Consider the following 20,082-nt stretch of genomic DNA (forward strand, 5'->3'; position numbering starts at 1 on the left):
CTAGTGGTTCATGTCTATCATCTGAGCTACTGAGGAGACTTAAGATCTAAGGATTGCAATTCAAAGCTAACTGGGGAAATAAAGTCTGTGAGACTTTTATTTCCAATTAACCACTAAAAAGCCAGAAGTGGAGCTGTGGCTCAGGTGTTAGAGTGCTAGCCTTGAGTAAAAAGCTAAGGGATAGTGCTTAGGCTCTGAGTTCAAGACTCAGGACTGGCACCAAAAAAAGTAGAAACAATTCAATGTCTGTCAACAGATGAATGGATAAAAATTGTTGTATATTCATCTAGTGGACAGATATATGTGTCCATAAGAAGGAATCTAGTTCTGATATATGCTATACTGATATAAGGTAACCTTTGGCTGATATCAGAAATATATCAAAAAGTATACATGAGTTTCCTAGATATAATTACCTCATTTCAAACAGTATGCCAAGGAATCTATATGACACCTTTTACCATTTAATTAATGGGAATAGAAAATACATACATTTTCTTTGAGAGCAAAATGTCCCTTGGGTTTCTATTAGTATGTTCTTCATCTAAGAGAAGATGGGACCTATAATTTGAAACTCATAAAGACTTATTGTATGATATGGTTTTTTTTGTACTGAGATTTGAATTCAGCCCAGTGAGCTATCACTGAGCCATACCCTCATCCTTTTTTTGCTTCAATCTGTTGTTCTGATAGGATCTTGTACTTTTCCAGTGATCATCCTACCTCTATCCCCTTTACAGATAGGGTTACAGGTGTGATGTACCACACTCAGCCAATGGAAGGCTAGGAGATGGGGTCACACTTACCTGTGTTCCTATGGAAACAATGCACATCTCTTTTACTCACTTTTTCAAGATGCTATAAAAAGTGCCCCTTGGCTACCAAGCAAGGATTTGTAGTTTGTACAATGGCAGAATGGGCCAGAAGCTTAGTGTTGAGACCTTTTTGATAATAAACTGTCTTGAAATAATAAGGGAAAAAAAGAATGTAATGCTTTGACAGAAAGGGGAATGACAAATCTTATTTTTCCTCCTACGCTATTCTTGGTCCTCTATGTGACCTATACTTAATTCGAGGTTATCAATATAGTCTTGAATTCCACTGATTTTTCAAGCATGTCCAATATATATCAAGAGCATAGCAAAGATAGAAAGACCCAGGACCCGAGAGGAGAAAGTAAGTTTGATCAGAACCAGTTTGGAACAGATATGAGAACACTATCCACATGATACTAAATGCATGTGTTTATACCCTCAGAAACTTCTTCAACAATGAAAGACTACCTATTCTTGAGATGTCTCGAGTCTAAAGTCATTCCTTTCTCAGCTCATAGAAGTAGAAATTATGATATGGCCTCAGAGACTTGAATATCAAAAAATGCCTGTTCAGTACTGATGGTAACAGCTGATAATTAAATACTGTCACTCTGTATGGACTATCCTTTATCTACAGTCTGCCTAACAAGTCAAATTGACAAATAGTTCCTCATCTAGGGCTGTTACTACTGTTTTGTAAGTTTGGCCAGTCCCTTTCGTCTTAGCACTCAATAAGAACACAATCGTGTCTCTATATCCTCCCCCTGCCGTGGGAGGGGTGAGAATAGGGCAACATGGAAGTTCAGTAGCCTTTTCTGGCAGTGGTACCTTTTCTGGTAATTTTCAAGTCCACTGAAAACTACACTGATTATTTTACATCCTGAAAGAAGGGAGGTGGCCAGATGAAAATACTTTGAGAACTACTGGACTAATGTCTATTTCAATCTTTTACTCTTAATTTCATTTGGAAAATGTGTATGAACATAAATGAATAGAAGATAGCATAGGAGGGCTGGGAAGGTGGCTCAGTGGTAGAGTGCTTGCCTTGCATACATGAGGCCCTGGGTTCGATTCTTCAGCACCACATAAGCAGAAAAAGCCAGAAGTGGCGCTGTGGCTCAAGTGGTAGAGTGCTAGCCTTGAGCTGAAGAGCTGAGGGACAGCACCCAGGCCCAGAGCTCAGGCCCCATGACTGGCAAAAAAAAAAAAAAAAAAAAAAAAAAAAAAAAAAAAAAAAAAAAAAAGAAGAAGAAGATAGCATAGGAAAATGCTCATTTCAGAGCATTTTTAAGATTTGTAACATTTTGCAGAGCTGGACATGGATCCCATGGCCTTTGCACATGCTAGGCAAGGGCTCTGTCACTGAGATCCATCCCAGTGTATTTATTCAATTTGAAAGTTATAATTCAGACTAGGAATAGTGATTGCTTGGCATGCTTGAAGTCCTGGGTTCTAGTTTCAGCTCCACAAAGAAAGGACAATAAAATTCCTATGTCATAATTTAATGATAATAAAATTCCTATGTCATAATTTATTGAACCTTCACTCTTCGGAAGACACACAGTAGAGTGCTTTCCCCAGGAACAACAACAACAAAAAGATTTAGGCCATCGATGAAAATGTTAAATTGCTTGCCTCAAACTCTCGGCGCTTCTCATAAATTGGGATGATTAACTTGGAAATTTCAGAAATCACTTCATAACGTTCTGCCTTCCATAAGCCATCCACACATTGTTCTAGCAACTCCAGCAACACTTCCTGCATTGACAGAAAAAAAATCCAATCAGGAATCAATAATAGAGTTTGGGACAAATAAATTGTGAAGCATTTTAAGTTAATGAAGAACAGAGTGTATAAAGTGGACAGAAGTGTGTGACTAGATATTTTTTTGATACAGTGTCTTGCTATGCAGCCCAGCCTGGACTTGAATATATGGATCCTTCTACCTCAGCCTTCTAAGTGCTGGTAATATAGGCATGTGCCACCATGCCAGGCTGGACATGACTCTGTATTTCCTAAATCAAATACTAGAAACATTTGAATCAGAGACAAAAAATTAAAAAGTTATAAATCAATTACATAAAATTTCTTCCTATAGGATGTGGTGGTACACACTTATAATTCCAGCACTCGGGAGGTATTGATGGGAGGATTAAAAGTTCTAGGCTAGCCTAGGCTGGCCCAATGAGATCCTATCTCAACAAACAAACAAACAAAACACCTTTATGTTCAACAAGAGTTAATTAAGGAAAATGAATATACATGCCAAAGAGCAGTAAAAAAAATTACAGCATATGTATCTGGTGAAGGACTTATTTCAAGGATACAAAAAGAACTCTCACAAATCAGCAATAAGAAGTAAATAATGCAATTTCTAAGAATGCACAAGAAAACATTGCACTAAAGAAGATATTCAAGCCAGGCACTGGTGGCTCACACCTGTAATCCTAGCTACTTAGAAGGCTGAGATCTGAGGATCATGATTCGAGGCCAGTCTGGCAGGAAAGTGTGTGAGACTCATCTCCAATAAAACACTCAGAAAAAAGCTGTAAGTGGAGCTGTGTCTCAAGTGGTAGAGCACTAGCCTTGAGCAAAAGAAGCTCAGGGACCCCACCCACACTTGTGTTCAAACCCCAGGACTGGGAAAAAAAAAAAAGAAAAAGAAAGAGAGAGAGATTCAAGAGGCCAAGGGGCATATGAAACACTGCTAAACATCATTAGTCAAACATGTATCTTTTTTGGGGGGGGGGGGTTCCGGTCGTGGGGCCTGAACTCTGGGCCTGGGCGCTGTCCCTCGGCTCTTCAGCTCAAGGCTAGCACTCTACCACTTGAGCCACAGCGCCACTTCTGTTTTTTTTCTTTTTGCTTATCTGGTGCTGAGGAATCAAACCCAGGGACTCATGCATGCAAGGCAAGCACTCTACCACTGAGCCACCTTCCTAGCCCCACATATATCTTTTTATACCTCAGTCTATGAGGTATAAATTCATGATGAGGTATAATTTCACGAGGTATAAAACTCATGCTAAATAGACTGTTAAAATTAAAGAAGACTAGAAACATGATGTTAATGAAGATGTGCAAACAGACCTCTCATCATTGCTGGTGGAAATATAAAATGGTCCAACCACTTTGAGAAACATTTTGGAAAAATTTATTATACAGGTTTATACATGAAATATATATATATATATATATATATATATATATATATATATATACACACACACACACACACACACGTATATATTCCATGTATTAACCAAGATAAATGAAAACATATATCATATATACCATTTTTATTTTTCATGCTGGTCCTGGGGCTTAAATTCTGGGCCTCAGTGCTGTCCTTGAGCTTTTTGACTCAAGGCTGGCATTCTACCATTTGAGCCACAGATCCACTTCTGGCTTTTTTGGAAGTTAATTGGAGATGAGCTCCACAGACTTTCCTGCCTGGGCTGGCTTCTAACCATGATCCTCAGGTCTCAGCCTCCTGAGTAGCTAGAATTATAGGCATGAGCCACTGGAACCCAGTATATATCTATATCTATCTATATACATAGCATTTTATAAACAAGATTTATTCATAGTAGCTACAAGCTGAAAACAATCTAAATTCCATAAACATGAGAATGAACTGAAAAGGTATATATTAAGATAATGGAGAATGAATGATGATAAAAAATTTCAATATACTGGAAGTGGCGCTGTAGCTCAAGTGGTAGAGTGCTCGCCTTGAGCTGAAGAGCTGAGGGACAGCACCCAGGCCCAGAGTTCAAGCACCACGACCGACCAAAAAAAAAAATTTCAATATACTAAACAAAAGGGTACCTACTAAATGATTTTATGACATCTAGACTTCTTGGAAATGGGCATAGGAAGTTGTATATCGATAGATGTGTTCTATTTTTTTAGTTTGGTGGTAGGTTGTATGGGCACATTCAGTTTTCAAAATTAATCAAACTGAGTCGAGTGCCAGTGGCTCATGCCTATCATCTTAGCTATTCAGAAAGATGAGATCTGAGGATCCAGTTCAAAGCAAGCCTAGACAGGAATGTTGGTGAGACTCTTACCTTCAAAAAACTTATTTTTAAAAAGCTGAAAGTAGAGCTGTGGCTCAAGCGACAGAGCACTAGCCTTGAGTAAAAAAGCTCAAGGATAGCGTTTAGTCCCCAAGACTGGTTAAAAGAAAGGACTCATCAAACTATTTCCTTAAGACATATACATTTTATTGCAAATTTTATCTTTTATACTGTTGCAAATCAAGACAGAACTATATTTTTAGAAAACTAATTATCCTGAGTTCAAGTAAACAAGTGATAAATGGAGAATTGTTTTTCATTTCAATATAACTTCTAGTGTCATTATTTTAATTGGTGAGGGCATGAGAAGGAAGCCCTGTTATAGAAACCCAAACAAAGGGGCTGGGAAGGTGGCTCAGTGGTAGAGCGCTTACCTTGTATGCCTGAGGCCCTGGGTTCGATTCCTCAGCACCACACAAGCAAAAAGAAAAAAGCCAGAAGTGGCGCTGTGGCTCAAGTGGTAGAGCACTAGCCTTGAGCTGAAGAGCTGAGGGACAGCGCCCAGGCCCAGAGTTCAGGCCCCACGACCGGACCCCCCCCCCCCAAAAAAAAGAAATCCAAACGAAGTGACTGTTGGGTGACACCATCCTTTCTATATATGCCAAATACAAATTTCTATAATAAAAAATTGTGGAACTGGGAGAAAGCGAGGGAAGGGTTGACACTGTCCAAAAAGAAATGTTTTTTTTTTTTTTTTTTTTTGGGTCCGGTCGTGGGGCCTGAACTCTGGGCCTGGGCACTGTCCCTTAGCTCTTCAGCTCAAGGTTAGTGCTCTACTACTTGAGCCACAGCGCCACTTCCGGCTTTTTTTCTTTTTTGCTTATGTGGTGCTGGGGAATCGAACCCAGGGCCTCAGGCATGTAAGGCAAGCGCTCTACCACTGAGCCACCTTCCCAGCCCAAGAAATGTATTTTTTATCTGACTTATGTAACTATAGCCCCTCTATATATCATCTTTGTAATAACAATAAAAAATTAAAAACCTTCTCTAATATATATAGTAAAAATTCTAAGATGAAAAAAATGGGAGAACACAAAAGAATTCCAACAGAAGTGTTTGGACAGAAAGCTCATTATAGTTCTTGACTAATCATTAAAGTTACTACTCTCTCTGAGCACAGTAGCTTAAGCCTTATAAGCCCAGCTATTAGGGAGGCTTATATCAGGAGGATTTTGAGGCCAGTAGGGTAAAAAAGTTAAGGGCTCCATCTCAACAAATAAGCCAGTTGTAGTGATGCATGACTATGGTCCCAGCAACATGAGAGCCTGTAGGTCAGATCAGTCTGCAGCTTCCCTGGGTGGGGCGGGGAGGGAGATGCTATCTGAACACAAAAAAATGGCTAGGTCATAGCTCAAATGGCAGAGTGAGGCCTTGAGTTCAAAACCCAGTACCACTCTAAAAACAAAGAGACATTAAAGAAAAATTACTAGCTGGGCACTGTGATTCTAGATTAATTATTCCCTATTAGAGTGCCTTCAGGGCTGTCATTCTTTGAAGACTTATCCCTCTTTCCTCCTTCATCTTACCTTAGCCTAAAGCTGTCTCTCTCCTGTGATTTTGCATGTCACATATTATCTGAGCCTTGTTCCAAAGCCAGTGTTCAATGAATCTTTGGTTGTCAATTCACAGCTAAACCTGCTTTATTCATATCTGAAGTGCAGAGTAGAAAACTTTCTATTTTAAAATTCTTTTCATACTACTTTGCTTATAGTTGAAGTAAAAGGCAATGTTAACTCTATTTTGCAGCAATATTTTTCCCCTATGCTGATTTTGATCTGGTTACTGAAATGGTCATTTATAGATGGTAAATGTGTTTCAAAACTAGGTAATGGGAACATTTCTTGACACAAGGCTCTATTTGCCAAACAGGAATATCTTCACTTGCGTAGTTTGAAAACTTAGGGTTCATTAACCCTTAGCTACCTCGGAAATCCAGTGAGCTGTGATAAAATTTAATAAACCTAAAATTTAGGAAGTGAAGCCTCAGGCCTTACTTCACTGTAATGGACGTCCATCATCCCTGCGTCCTCTTTCATTGCTCCTTCTTCATCTATATTCGGAGTGATTTTCTTGAAGGCTGAGCATCCATTAGGGAATAATTCTGTGTGGGAAAAAAACAGAAATGGAGTACATTTATAAAACAGTATTTGGTAAATAACAGAGAACCTTACAAGGATTGGCTATTTTTATATAAACACTGATGGTTTGGAAGGATCAATGTCCTAAATACAAGTTTCAGTTACAAAAAGGTTTTTCAAAATTATTTCCACCTATTACATATTCTGTCAATCTTTTTTACTAAAAAGTGAGCCCACATTACCTACGAAGAAGTTTATTTTTGACTATACACCATCTTCAATCGCCAGTACAGGCATCACTCTAGTGTGAATTTAATTTATTAAAGATGCAGTCCTTGGAACATCTGTGCTCAATCATCTAAATAAGAGGGCAGGCACATTTCAAGCAATCATGTCTAGAGCCTAATTTCATTGAGATTTGGGACAAAGAGCATAGTCTAGGATTTGTAAGAGAGGCAGAAAATAAAAAGATGGATGGATAAAGCCTCTTTGGGAAAATGGAACATTTGAACAACTATTCCACCAGTAGCTGTGTGAATTTGCATGTTTACTCCCTTGGATTGTTTTTTAAAAAAGTTTCATACTCTGTTAAATGAGTTTAGTAACAGCTACTTTATAAGAATTTAATGAAACAAAACTGGATGCTGGTTGTTTATGCCAATAATCTAACTACTCAGGAGGATAAAATGTAAAGATCCTGGTTTAAAGCCAGCCCGGGCAGGAAAGACAGTGAGACACTTATTTCCAATTAATCACCAAAGTCAGGGGTTAGAGCTATGGCTCAAGTGGAAGAATGCTATCCTTGAGCAAAAGAAAACTCAGGGAAAATGCTCAGATCTAGAGTTCAAGACCCAGCACTGGCACAAAAAAGAATTTAATGAAACGAAGTGTTTATAACAGAGCCTAGCATCTAAGTATTAAATGAGTTATTATTGCTAAAGAAGCTTACTAATAAATTAACTTGCCCAATATAGAATTAAACAACTGCTGACAGCTGGGCCCTCAGGGGGTGGAAAATAAACTCAAGTTCCAAGTGTTGCAGTAGGATTGTGAACCAAAGTGTTAGGGTCAAGCAAGTATCTACCAGGAGTGGTGAACCTCTTTTCTGCCAAGGGTCATTTGGATATTTATATCATTTGAGGGCCATGCAAAATTATCAATACAAGATTTGTCAGGTACCAAATAATTTTTCAGGCCTTACTGCACTCTCAGACCAGGTGTTTCTCACCTTTGGAAATAAGCCACAAGGTTGCCCTATAAAGCCTGGGTCTTCAGGAATGCTATGATTTTAGGGGAGAAGATAAAATTTATCCTTTGTGCCTGAGGTCAGATGAGGTTAACAACATTTTTTAAAGCCATTCCTAAGATTTGAACACAGGACCTGGGTGTTGTCTGTGACCTTTTGTGATCCAGTCTAGAGTTCTACCAATTGAGCTACAGTTCCACTTGTAACTTTCTTGTAGTTTAGTGGAGATAGGAATCTCACTGACTTTCCTTCCCAGGCTGCTCCCTTTGAACTACATTCCTCAGATCTTAGCCTCCTGAGTAGGACTGTAGGCATGAGCCATTGGTGCTTTTTTTCTTTTTCCAGACTGGTCCTGGGACTTGAACTCAGGGCTGGGACACTGTCCCTGAGCTTTTTTTTTTCACTCAAGGTTGAGCCCCAGCTCAATTTCTGGCTTTTTGTTGATTAATTGGAGGTAAGAATCTCACAGACTTTCCTGCCCAGGCTAGCTTTGAACCACGATCCTCACATCTCAGCTTCCTAAGTAGCTAGGATTATAGATGTGGCTCAATGGCACCCTGCAGGGCTAATAGCATTTTTGAAGAATCTTCTGGTATTTTTCAAAGTACTCATAATGATAGGAAACAAAGGTTCTACAGTTGTCCAATGATCTTTGTTATGTAAGTTAATTTTACAGTCACTGATATTAGATTGTGAAGTTCTCAGACTGGAAGCAGGTTAACATTAAATTTTAACTTGTGTTTTTGATGAGTAATCTACCTTGGTATAGCTTTCATGTTTTAATCAGCTAATTAACAAAAGAAGGTTTTTGAAATCTTTGAATCATTGAAGCTTAGCGGAAAAACTCTGAGGATTTTACTGTTATTTTTTAGAATAACTAGATTTTCCAGCTTATGCAAGTAGAATTTTCCAGGTTTGAAAACAGATGGTACTAAATCCTGTGCTGGTGGCTCATACCTGTAATCCTACCTACTAAGGAGACCGAGATATGAGGATCATGCTTTGAAGCTAGGCAAAGCAGGAATGTTTTTGAGACTATTATCTTTAATTAACCAGCAAAAAAAGCAAGCAGTGGAGCTGTAGCTCAAGTGGTAGAACACTGTGAACAAAAAAGCAGGGTCAGAAACTCGGTCCTGAGTTCAAGCCCTAGGACTAGCACATACATAGAAGGATAGTACTTATATAAATAAATATTGAAAATTTCTCTTACATTTAACATTGCTTTTTTAAAAAAATGCAAAACATTTTTGCTTGCTAATAATAGTTGTTTGATTTTGATGAAGGATACATTTTAGAAAACTTTGACATGAAATAATTAAATGACTACTTAGAAATACTATTTTCATTTATTAAGACATGTCAGAGTTTGGTGGTTAGAGTAGGTGCATGTACTAAAAGGGGGAAAACCCTACACTATACTAATTTCACACAACTTGTGTATACTAATTTCAACTACATAGTAAATGAGAACCAGGCATGGTAGTGCCCATTGTAATCTCAGCACTGAGGAGGTGACTCAGGAGAATTGCAAGTTTGAGGATTACATAGTAAGTTTCAGGTCAGCACAGGCTACAGAGAAAGACCCTGTCTCTAAAAGAAAAAAGAAAAAAAAAACAAGAAAAAATAAGTGTAAAATGAGTGTACATTTTAATCATGATATTGCTTTTGGGAAGAACGTCTTTTAGAAAAAGATAACCCAAATGGTTGTTACTATATGAAAGAATTGAACACTGAACCCTAAATGTGAAAACAAAGATAACTGCAGGAATTAGAAAATCAAGCAAAACAAAACAAGATTGTATTTCCATAGCCAAAGCCAGAGTAATATGATTCCTAAAAGTTACCATCTCTTTGTCTTGATGTTATTTGCAAGTGGCTTACACACTGATAGAATGAGTGTACTTGTTAATAAGCAATTCTCAAGAGCAGGCAAACTATTTTTTCCTCTAATGGGCCATTTGGATATTATTAACATCATTCATAGGCCATACAAAATTATCAATATGAACAGAGACTGCTGCCACAGTATCTGTCCTGTCATGTGCCAAATGATTTTGCACAGACCAGCAGCCACATTTTCCCCCATCTTATGTGGCAGATGTTTTGACTGCAAATTCCGTTGCCAATCATTTTGAAAACAAATTCAGCTGTTTTACTGCTTGAGTAGTTACAGAAGTCAAAAATACTGTTTTGGGAAAGGGAAACTTTAAGGAAGATTCCTGATTTAAGAATGGCCAATCAGGGCTGGGCGCTGGTGACTCACACCTGTAATCCTAGCTACTTAGGTGGCTGAGATTTGAAGATTACAGTTCAAAACCAGCTGTGTCAGGCAACTCTGAGACACATCTCCAATTAACTACTAGAAAACTGAAAGTGGAGCTGTGGCCCCAAGTGGTAGACTGCTAGCCATGAGCAAAAGAGCTCAAGAACAATGCCAAGTCCCTGAGATCAAGCCCCATGATCGACAAAATAAATAAACTAATTAATTAAAAAAAAGAATGGCCAATCAGGAATCTAGGCATGCTGGATCTTAATATACTTAGTATGACACACCCAGGTGTCACTGAACTGAAAGTGACAGTAGACACCTAGTTTGTGGACAGTAGTTGATAAAGTTAAGGAGGGAAAGGGGAAAATAAATCTGTATTATCTAGAGTTTCTCATGAGCCCTAACAAGAATTTAATTTGTGGCCATCTTCCAGAAAGAAGTCTTGGAAAATAAACACTGGGCATCAGGCCCAGCCCTGTACTATTTAACTTATTCTTGTAAGCAGAAGCTAAAATGAACAATCTCCTCTTTTGTTGTTTTTTTTTTTTTTTTATAACAACTTCTGTATTCCACTGAATAAGGCTGAAGGTGAACATATTTTTCAGAGCTCAATTCCATGATTTACAAGCTACAAAGATAAAAATGATTATGCCAATTGAGCTTCTTGTCATTTCAGAACAGAAGTAGCTTACTCTTTCGGTGAAGAAATTCTGCAACCAGAGCTGCTACATGAACATAACACATTGCGGCCTAAAAATGGATAACAAAGAAAGAAGCATTAGAATGTATGCAGGGGGTTTGGAAGGGACATGCTTAGAACAAAACATTAAGTAGTCACCTCTGAAAAATCTCCATTTTTTACATGAATCTTGGCCATGCTGTCGAGCCATGTTTTCCTGAGCTCCGGTGTGCTGGCATAGGACTTGGCTAAGCTATACTGGAGGTCAATCAACATCTCGGGGTCTTTCTCATGCTCTTTCATTTGGGCAGTGGCCATAAGAACAGTACGGATCCTCTTGGTCAAGTCTTTGACTTCTGTGGGAAAAGCAGTTGCCTATCAAAAAAAACAAAAAACAAAAAAATTATACATTTAACAGTATTATTGGTACAATCTAAGCTTCAGCATCAAATCCTTGGAATATATGAATTTTTCTGCTTCTTGTTACAGTTCTTGGTACTATTATAATTGCATGTCTAAATGATTTTTAATAACTATTTTAGGTGTCACAGGCTCTAAACTTGATGACAATATATGCACAGTACATAAAGGCATGAACTTGAGAGCTATAGTCTACAGTGATGGCAATAAATCCATGTTTTTAGTTTACTTATGACAGTAACTGAAAACTTTTGATAGCATATTATGTAACAGGCACTGGCCTGGGGGCTTTTTATGTTTAAATTTTGTGTATATGTGCTGGCACCAGGGTTTGAATTCAGGGTCTTGTGTTCTTGCTTGTCTCTTTCACTAAAATCTGGCACTCTACCACTTGAACTGCTTTTCCAGACTAGATTTTTAAAAAAATCAGTTGTCGGACTTGAACTCAACACTTGGGCACTGTCTCTAAGCTCTTTTGCTCAAGGCTAGTGCTCTACCACTTTGAGCCATAGCTCCACTTCTGGTTTTTGAGTGGTTAAATGGAGATTTTTCTGCCAGGGCTGTCTTTGAACCGTGATCTTTAGATCTCAGTCTCTTGAGTAGCTAGGATTACAGGTGTGAGCCACAAGTACTTGCTTATAAGTCCCTTCTTCTTACTAGAAATTCCATTTGTTAGTGGAAGGAATCCTTTGTTGTAATGGTGTTCATTGGTAATGTTGGCCTTCACAGAATAAAACTAGGTCATTTCAGAAATTGGTCAAGGAAAAGAAAGATTCCCTATTAAGAAAATCCAACACAAACCCTGCTTTCTTAGAGAAATTCGCTAATTTGTCATGATATTAAGGAGGGTAACAGGCCTGTAATCCTAACTACTCAGGAGGCTGAGATCTAAGGATCAAGGTTCTAAGGCAGCCGGGGCAGGAAAGTCTGTGAGACTCTTATCTCCAATAAACCACTCAGAAAACTGGAAGTGGCGCTGTGGCTCAAGTGGTAGAGCACTAGCCTTAAGCTGAAGAGCTCCAGGATAGAGCCGAGGCCCAGAGTTCAAGCCCCATGACTGACAAAAAAAAAAAAGAGTGTAAATAAAAGAGCATAAATAGTATATATTGTTTCTACACTATTGGGATTAGCTATTGATTTCCCTGGGGAACCAATAGAACTGGCCCAAAAAGAAATTTTCCCAGCATGTGAACAGCTGGCATTACTGTTTTTCTCAGTGCAAACAACATTCCTATGGGAATATTTTTGTGGTACATAGATTCTACATGTCTCAAACATCAAGTATGCTGTGACTATGAGCTTTTAATTTTTTTCAGATTTTATACAATATCGTCAAATATGCTGGAATATGACCTTTCCCAAGAAAAGGGATAAGTCATTTCCCAGGGAGTTAAGGTCTTCTGTTGGCAATGGATTCTTCACTTGTATGCATGTATCACTGAGGATCTGCACTTGAGGCAATGAAGCCCAAAACGCATCAAATGCATGTTTACAATGCTGTAGGTTTTAAGCACAGTAAGGAAGAAGAATGTAGTTTGGGGGTGGGGAGCTGGGTTTGCCCTCAGCAAACTGCCGCTCAGTGTTAAGAATGAGGGTTTTGCTAGGCACTGGTGGCTCATGCCTGTAATCCTAGCTACTCTGGAGGCTGAGATCTCAGGATCATGGTTCAAAGCCAGTCCAGGCAGGAAAGTCCATGAGACTCTTATCTCCAATTAACCACCAGAAAACCAGAAATGGCGCTGTGGCTCAAATGGCAGAGCTGAAGAGCTGAGGGACAGCACCCAGGCCCAGAGTTCAAGCCCCATGACCAACAAAAAAATAAGTAAAATTAAAAAAGAATTAGAGCCTTGGGCCAGACGTTGGTGGCTTATGCCTGTGAGCCTAGCCACTAAGGCAGCCGAGATCTGAGAACTGAGGTTAGAGACCAGTTTGGGCAGGAAAATTTGTGAGACTCTTATCTCCAGTTAACCACCAAAACAGCTGGAAGTAGAGCTGTAGCTCAAGTGGTAGAGCTCTAGCCTTGAACAAAAAAGCTCAGGGACAGTGCACAGAATATAGACACACACACACACACACACACACACACACACACAAATATAGACAGACAGACAGACAGACAGACAGACAGACAGACAGACAGACAGACACACACACACACACACACACACACACACACACACACACACACACACACACACACACACACACACACACACACACACACACACACACACAAAAGAAAAGAAGATTGATGACTCTGGACTTGAGATTTGCCAGTATCTATAGCTACAGCAAGTACTAATCAGTTAACAGATGATTTCTCGAAGTCTCAAAACCCACAAATAGTGGAAGCCTTCTTTGCCATGCCTCATCTTTTGGCAATGGGTCAGGCAGATCGTCACTATTCTAAATGAGATTTTTTGTCATTACAAACTGTTCAATTAACCAATGTCATAAATGCTAACAACTGTTTTGCAAGAAAGGATATATTTATTTTCTGAGCAAGTTTAGCAATCAAGCCCACAAAAAGACTCAGTTTCTACTAGCACCAATAACAATAAATCCATTTACCAATCAATTCACTTAACACTGAATATTTGTATGGACCAGGCAGTATTATAGTTACTAGATATCTAGTGGTTACTATACATCACAAGGGCCTCAACTCATGAAGCTCACATTCTATATAGTCTATACAAAAAAATGGGAATCTAATGATGGTCTAACTCTAAGAATATAAACTTCCCTGAGAGTGAGCGTTACTTGTTTTGGTGCTGATGATCAAATCCAGTCTTGTGCAGGTTAAGCATAAATTCTACCACTGACTTACATACATCCCTAGCACAGTGGTTCTAATTTATTAAAGTGAGAACATACCTTCATCGGTCTGTCACTATTTGCAAAATTATTGATAATGAACAAAGACTCCTGAAATCTTGATCCTCCACTTAGTGCTACATCAGCTATCAGCTGGCTCACAGCAATTATTATCTGTGGGAAGAAGCAAATACTGTTTTTCAAATGGCTTTTGAACAAATGCAGTTAATTCTCATTACTCTATCAGATAGGTTACTCTATCAGATAGGTCTCATTGTGTTGCCCAGGATTGCTTCAAACTCACCATCTTCCTGTCTCAGTCTCCTTGGTAGCTAGGATTACAGGGTGGTGCTATCACACACAGGTTTCAAATTCTTCTTTTAAAAATCCTGTACTAGGTTGGGTGCCAGTGGCTCACTTCTATAATTCTAGCTACTCAGGAGGCTGAGATCTGAGGATCACAGTTCAAAGCCAGCCCAGACAGAAAAGTCTCAGTGAGAATCTTATCTCCAATTAACGACTCAAAAACCGACAGTGCAGTTGTGGCTCACAGTGGTAGAGTGCTAGCCTTGAGCAAAAGGGCTCAGGGACAGCACTCAGCCCCTGGGCTCTAGCCCCACAACCAACAAAAAATGATAAAGTAAATAAAAATTCTATACAATAGACTCTGACATGATGGTGCTCCGGTCTCAGTTTTGACCATGCTTAAGCTATGAAAAGTGGAAAATAAGTGACATATTTTTATCACTCCTTTCCACTCATCTATTTTAATGTGAGGGACTCCCAAACTCAGTGTCTCAGCACTCTGTGTTTGATCAAGGCCTACTAGTTTAACAGCCATTAATGCAATGCCTTTAATGGTGCTTTAAAATGTCTCAGACTACTTGAACCAATGCCAAAATGACTCATGCTGAGATGTTAATGGAACTACTCATCCTGGGACATGAGAAATAGTAGTAGCTTATGAGTTAAGGTCTAGAGTCCAACTGTCTCACATTCAGATTTTAGCTTTTTTCAATTTTCCACTGTGTAGCTCTGGGAAATCTACTTATTTTTCTATTTTCTCATTTGTAAAATAGGGATAACAATTTCTACTTTGTAGAGTTATGATAATCAGTTATGATATCACACTCATAATATTATTAGTTAACTTTTTTGTGATGGCACTAGGGCAGGCTTGAACTCAGAACTGATGGCTTTTTATGCTTGCAGCTGGCACTCTAACACTTGAGTGTTCATTTCTTTTTTTTTGCTGGTTAATTGGAGATAAGAGTTTCAATTTTCTCTGCTTGGGCTGCTTGGAACTATGGTCCTCAGACCTCGGCCTCTGAGTATCTAGAGTTATATGTATGAGCCCAGCATTAGCACTCCATTAAGAAATCGAGTACTTTTTATGTGCCAGACACTATTTCAAGCCTTCACATTGAGTCATTTACATTTGAGTAAAGTCTTGAGAGAATTGATATCCAGGTCCAGAAGAAAGGATCCAACAGGGAACTTCAGGCATACTGATACACTAATAAGAACAATGTTTTGGAGTTGAGTGGGTACTGAAGTGACACTTAATATATAATAAAAGATCTGAGCCAGGGTGCTGGTTGCTCACACCTATAATCCTACTCAAGTGGGATCTGAGGATCATGGTTTGAAGCAAATCTATATATATTTTGTTGCAGTCCTGAGGCTTGAATTTGGGGCTTGGGCAATATCCCTGAGCCTTAAAATTTTTAAATTGTTATTATAAAGGTTCTGTAGAGAGGAGTTACTGTTTCATAATTCATGTAATGAGTATACTTTTTTGGACAATATGGCCCTTCTTAAGCTTTTTTGCTCAAAGCTAGTGCTCTACTTCAATGTTCTTTTCTTTTCTTTGTTTCTTTTCTCTCTTTTTTTCTGGTTAGTCTCATAGACATTCCTGCTGGGGCTAGCCTCAAACTGCAATTCTCAGATCTCAGACTCCTGAGTAGCTAGGCGTGAGCCACTGGTGCCTGGCTACATAGCATGTTTTTTAAAAGTGAGAATATATTCTGATTAGATTTTTACTTTACTGCTGTTATTTTCCAACAAACCATTTATAAATGCTTCCCCATTTATAACTGTCTCCAATAATCAATTCCAATGGGACAAACTAGGGCAATAAAGACAAAAATGTAACCAGGAATTCCCTGCATTGCCAAGAAGCTTACTGAGTTGGCCAATATGTCCTAATTGTGTTTGTGTTCAGAGCAGTTCCATCAAGTAAGCACAATATGGAGATGTGGAATAATTATCATGTAGTAAATGTTGACTCTGAGCTACGCATTTTGCTAGGCACTCCACACATTTCATTCATTCATTCTTTTCTTTTTTGAGACAGGATCTTATTATGTAGGCCTGGCTGGCCTCAAACTGGTAATCTTCCTGCCTTTACCTTTCAAGTGCTGCAACTACCCAGCCACATATTTTGTTTTTTACTCTCATAATAACCATTCAAGGAGAACTACACTTGATCTCAGTTTACAGATGAGGAATCTAGTCCATCCATACTGAACAATTTGCCTAGGGGCACACAGCAAGTAAGTAACTGAATTCTGAAGTACAGAGTAGTCTCTCTCTTAAGTTTAGGATTTCCACATTTTTTTCTAGTTATACTGCTCAGACGAGTCCTAAACTTGTGGGCTTAAGCAATCCTCTTGCCTTAGCCTCCGAAGTAGTTCTACAGATATGTGCCACCACACCTAGCTCAGTTTTTTTCCCATTTTTAAAAAAGTGTGTCTGCTACAGTATGAAATACATCAACTGCATTAACTGCTAATGTGATATCTAATAAGCTTATTATTTAATCATCTCATTTGTTCTTTACAAAAATGCTAATATCTCCCCATAGTTTATCTTTGAAGAAACTAGGGAAACTGAGCAGCTTGGGGAGGAACTTATGAACTAGACTCTGTGTTCTTAATACCTATATGCTCTAGAGCAGACTTTTACAACAAAAATAGGAATGTGAGTCACATTTGTAAGTTTCAATTGTCTAGTACCTTCATTTTAAAAGATAGAGGGTAAAGCATGGTGGTACACATCTATATTCTCAGCACTTGGGAGGCAGAGGCAGGAAGAGTATGAGTTTGAGGCTAGTTTGGGGTACAAAGTAAAATCCTGGCAGGTGTATAAGAGGGGAAGTGGGAGGTGGAGAGAGAAGGAGTGAGGGAGAAAAATGGACACAGAGAGAATTTATTTTAATATATTTTACCTAACCCAATATATAATTGCAATATATATATATTCAATTTTTAAAATCAAGATATTTTACTTTTTACTTTGTACTTAGTCTTCAATGGCTAATGAGTAATTCACACTTTTAGCATATCTTAGTTTGGATTAGCTACATTTCATGTGAGTTAAGCACACGAACTAAGAGTTTCAGGCATTCCTCTTTTATATTCTTTTTCTTATACCAATCTTTGAAATCCAGTGTCTGTTTCACACTTATTGCATAATCTCCATTTCAACTAGACAAAATTCTTGAGATTTGAACTTGGGGTGTCAAGCTCAGCTTACTTGCTTCTGGCTGACACTCTATCACTTGAGCCATGCCCGCAACCTTATACATTACTCTTGATTGAGGCTAAGGACTTGAAGAGGAGCAGGAAGAAGAGCTTTGATTTTCACTAACCTGCAGATGTGTCCTCAAAAAGGTTTTCCTCTTGGTATATTCAAAATTATTTCTCATCAAAAGATACAGAAGTGCAGAAGCTTCATTCCTGGTTGAGCTAATCTTTGAGGTACAACACTTTAAAACCTCATAGCAAAATGCTGCACACATGTTCACTCTTCCTTTGAAAAAAGCCGAGGGAAACTAAAGAACAAGGGAAAGCAGAAATAAGTATCTGAAAACTGAATCATAAAACAATTGTATATTAAGGGCCTCCTATATACCTGCATGTAAAACTACACTGGATGCTTTGATGACAGAAATCAACATGGGTCCAGGGCTCTGGGCTCAAGACAGCCTAAACTATTTAGCATAAAGACCACCATGTTCCAATGGCAGAACTAGTCAAGTCGTCAATACACAAGTTACTGTAACAATGTAAAGGGAGGAAGTATAAATGCTGTAGCGCTGAGACGAGCTCAAGATAATCTGAAACATATGCTTAAGTATTTTCTCAACAATAAGTACTAAATACATGAATCGCTGAAATGATGTCTCTCAAATGGGGCCTTAAAAATGGGAAGGACAGGGGCTAGGAAGGTGGCTCAGTGGTAGAGCGCTTGCCTTGCATGCTTGAGGCCCTGGGTTCAATTCCTCAGCACCACGTAAGCAAAAAGAAAAAAAAAAGCCGGAAGTGGTGCTATGGCTCAAGTGGTAGAGCACTAGCCTTGAGCTGAAGAGCTGAGGGACAGTGCCCAGGCCCAGAGTTCAGGCCCTACAACTGGACCCCCCAAAAAATGGGAAGGAAAACTGGCATTACTTTTGGCTTTATATTTAAACAGTCCCTTATATTATGATTCACCTAGTGCTAAGAAAATTATGGCTGAAATCTATTGAGCAGGTGAAATTGATCTTATAAAATAAATATAGTTCATCAAGTATTCTCACACATGTGTACTCTACTCATGAACAGTGTTAATTAAGATATATAAATGGCTACCCAATTTTCAAAACCATCGTTTCCTGTTACTTCAAAAATATATTCAGCCTGCTGCTTCATAGAAAATAAACTATACATATTCCCATCTCCTGTGATTACAGGTCTAGGCAAGCTGCTTCTGAATACAGTGTCTTAACTGAAGTTAGTGGGCCACCTATTCAAAATAATTTCTTGGGAACTTTGAATTTAAATCCATACTTACAGGAATCTACTAACTCTTGCAGGACAAGACATGTAGAGAGAAACTTTTAAGAGACAACATAGCTATAGTATAGGTAATCCTTCAACAAGTCCTCTCACACAACTTATTATTTTCATGAGCAATGACCAAAATTGTCAGTGACCTAGTTGCCAGGGTTTTGTATGCATGTGCGTGCGCATATGTATTTTCTTTTCTTTTTTGTTTTTTTTTTTTTGGGGCGGGGTGTCAGTCCTGGGGCTGAAGTCAGGGTCTCAGTGCTATCCCTTAACTTTTTTGCTAAAGACTAGCACTATCACTTAGGCACAACTTTACTTTTAGCTTTTTGGTGGTTAGTTCAAGACTTTCATGCACTTGTCTGCTTGGGCTGGCTTTGAACTATAAACCTCAGATCTCAGCCTCCTGAGTAGGTAGGATTATAGGAATGAGCCACAGACCCCTGTTCTAATGGACTTTTTTCTTTTTTTCTCCTTTGTACTGTTATTTTATTACTGATATTTTATTAAGTCCATATATTAAATAAAACATAACAGGAAAATCAACAAATTTATAAAATAGAATTTGAAGTGTTTGGATGAAAAAGAAAAAAACCTCCACAAGAACGATGCTTTCATGTCTACAGATTTCTCATGTTGTCTTGAACTTTAAATATCAAGTAAAGGTATCTACGTTGAAACAAAAGTTGGAATGCTGTAAGGTATCAAGTAAAGATATCTACCTTGAAATAAAAGCTGGAATGCTGTAAGGTTAAGCTGCAGTTAATATAGTGATGGGCCAGAAAAATTATAGATTTTCTAAATCTTATCCTAAAATATTGTATATAACTAATGCTGATATGCAAAATGA

The 20,082-nt window shown here is 38.5% G+C and overlaps 1 protein-coding gene across 2 annotated transcripts in view; it reads right to left on the bottom strand.

Annotated features, from left to right (window-relative positions):
- The window catches only part of Dock11 (dedicator of cytokinesis 11), a 198,225-nt gene that overhangs the window by 15,311 nt on the left and 162,832 nt on the right, over positions 1-20,082 (bottom strand). For both annotated transcript variants that reach the window (XM_070039850.1, XM_070039849.1), the window contains 6 exons: positions 18,059-18,241; positions 14,467-14,580; positions 11,329-11,544; positions 11,183-11,240; positions 6,892-6,998; positions 2,451-2,573 (listed from right to left, as the gene is read on the bottom strand). In XM_070039850.1, the coding sequence (XP_069895951.1) occupies positions 2,451-2,573; positions 6,892-6,998; positions 11,183-11,240; positions 11,329-11,544; positions 14,467-14,580; positions 18,059-18,241 (801 nt within the window). The remainder of the gene's footprint in view (positions 1-2,450; positions 2,574-6,891; positions 6,999-11,182; positions 11,241-11,328; positions 11,545-14,466; positions 14,581-18,058; positions 18,242-20,082) is intronic.

This window comes from Dipodomys merriami, unplaced genomic scaffold (genome assembly GCF_024711535.1).
Source record: "Dipodomys merriami isolate MVZ:Mamm:240054 unplaced genomic scaffold, mDipMer1.0.p SCAF_3, whole genome shotgun sequence".
NCBI lineage: Eukaryota > Metazoa > Chordata > Mammalia > Rodentia > Heteromyidae > Dipodomys > Dipodomys merriami.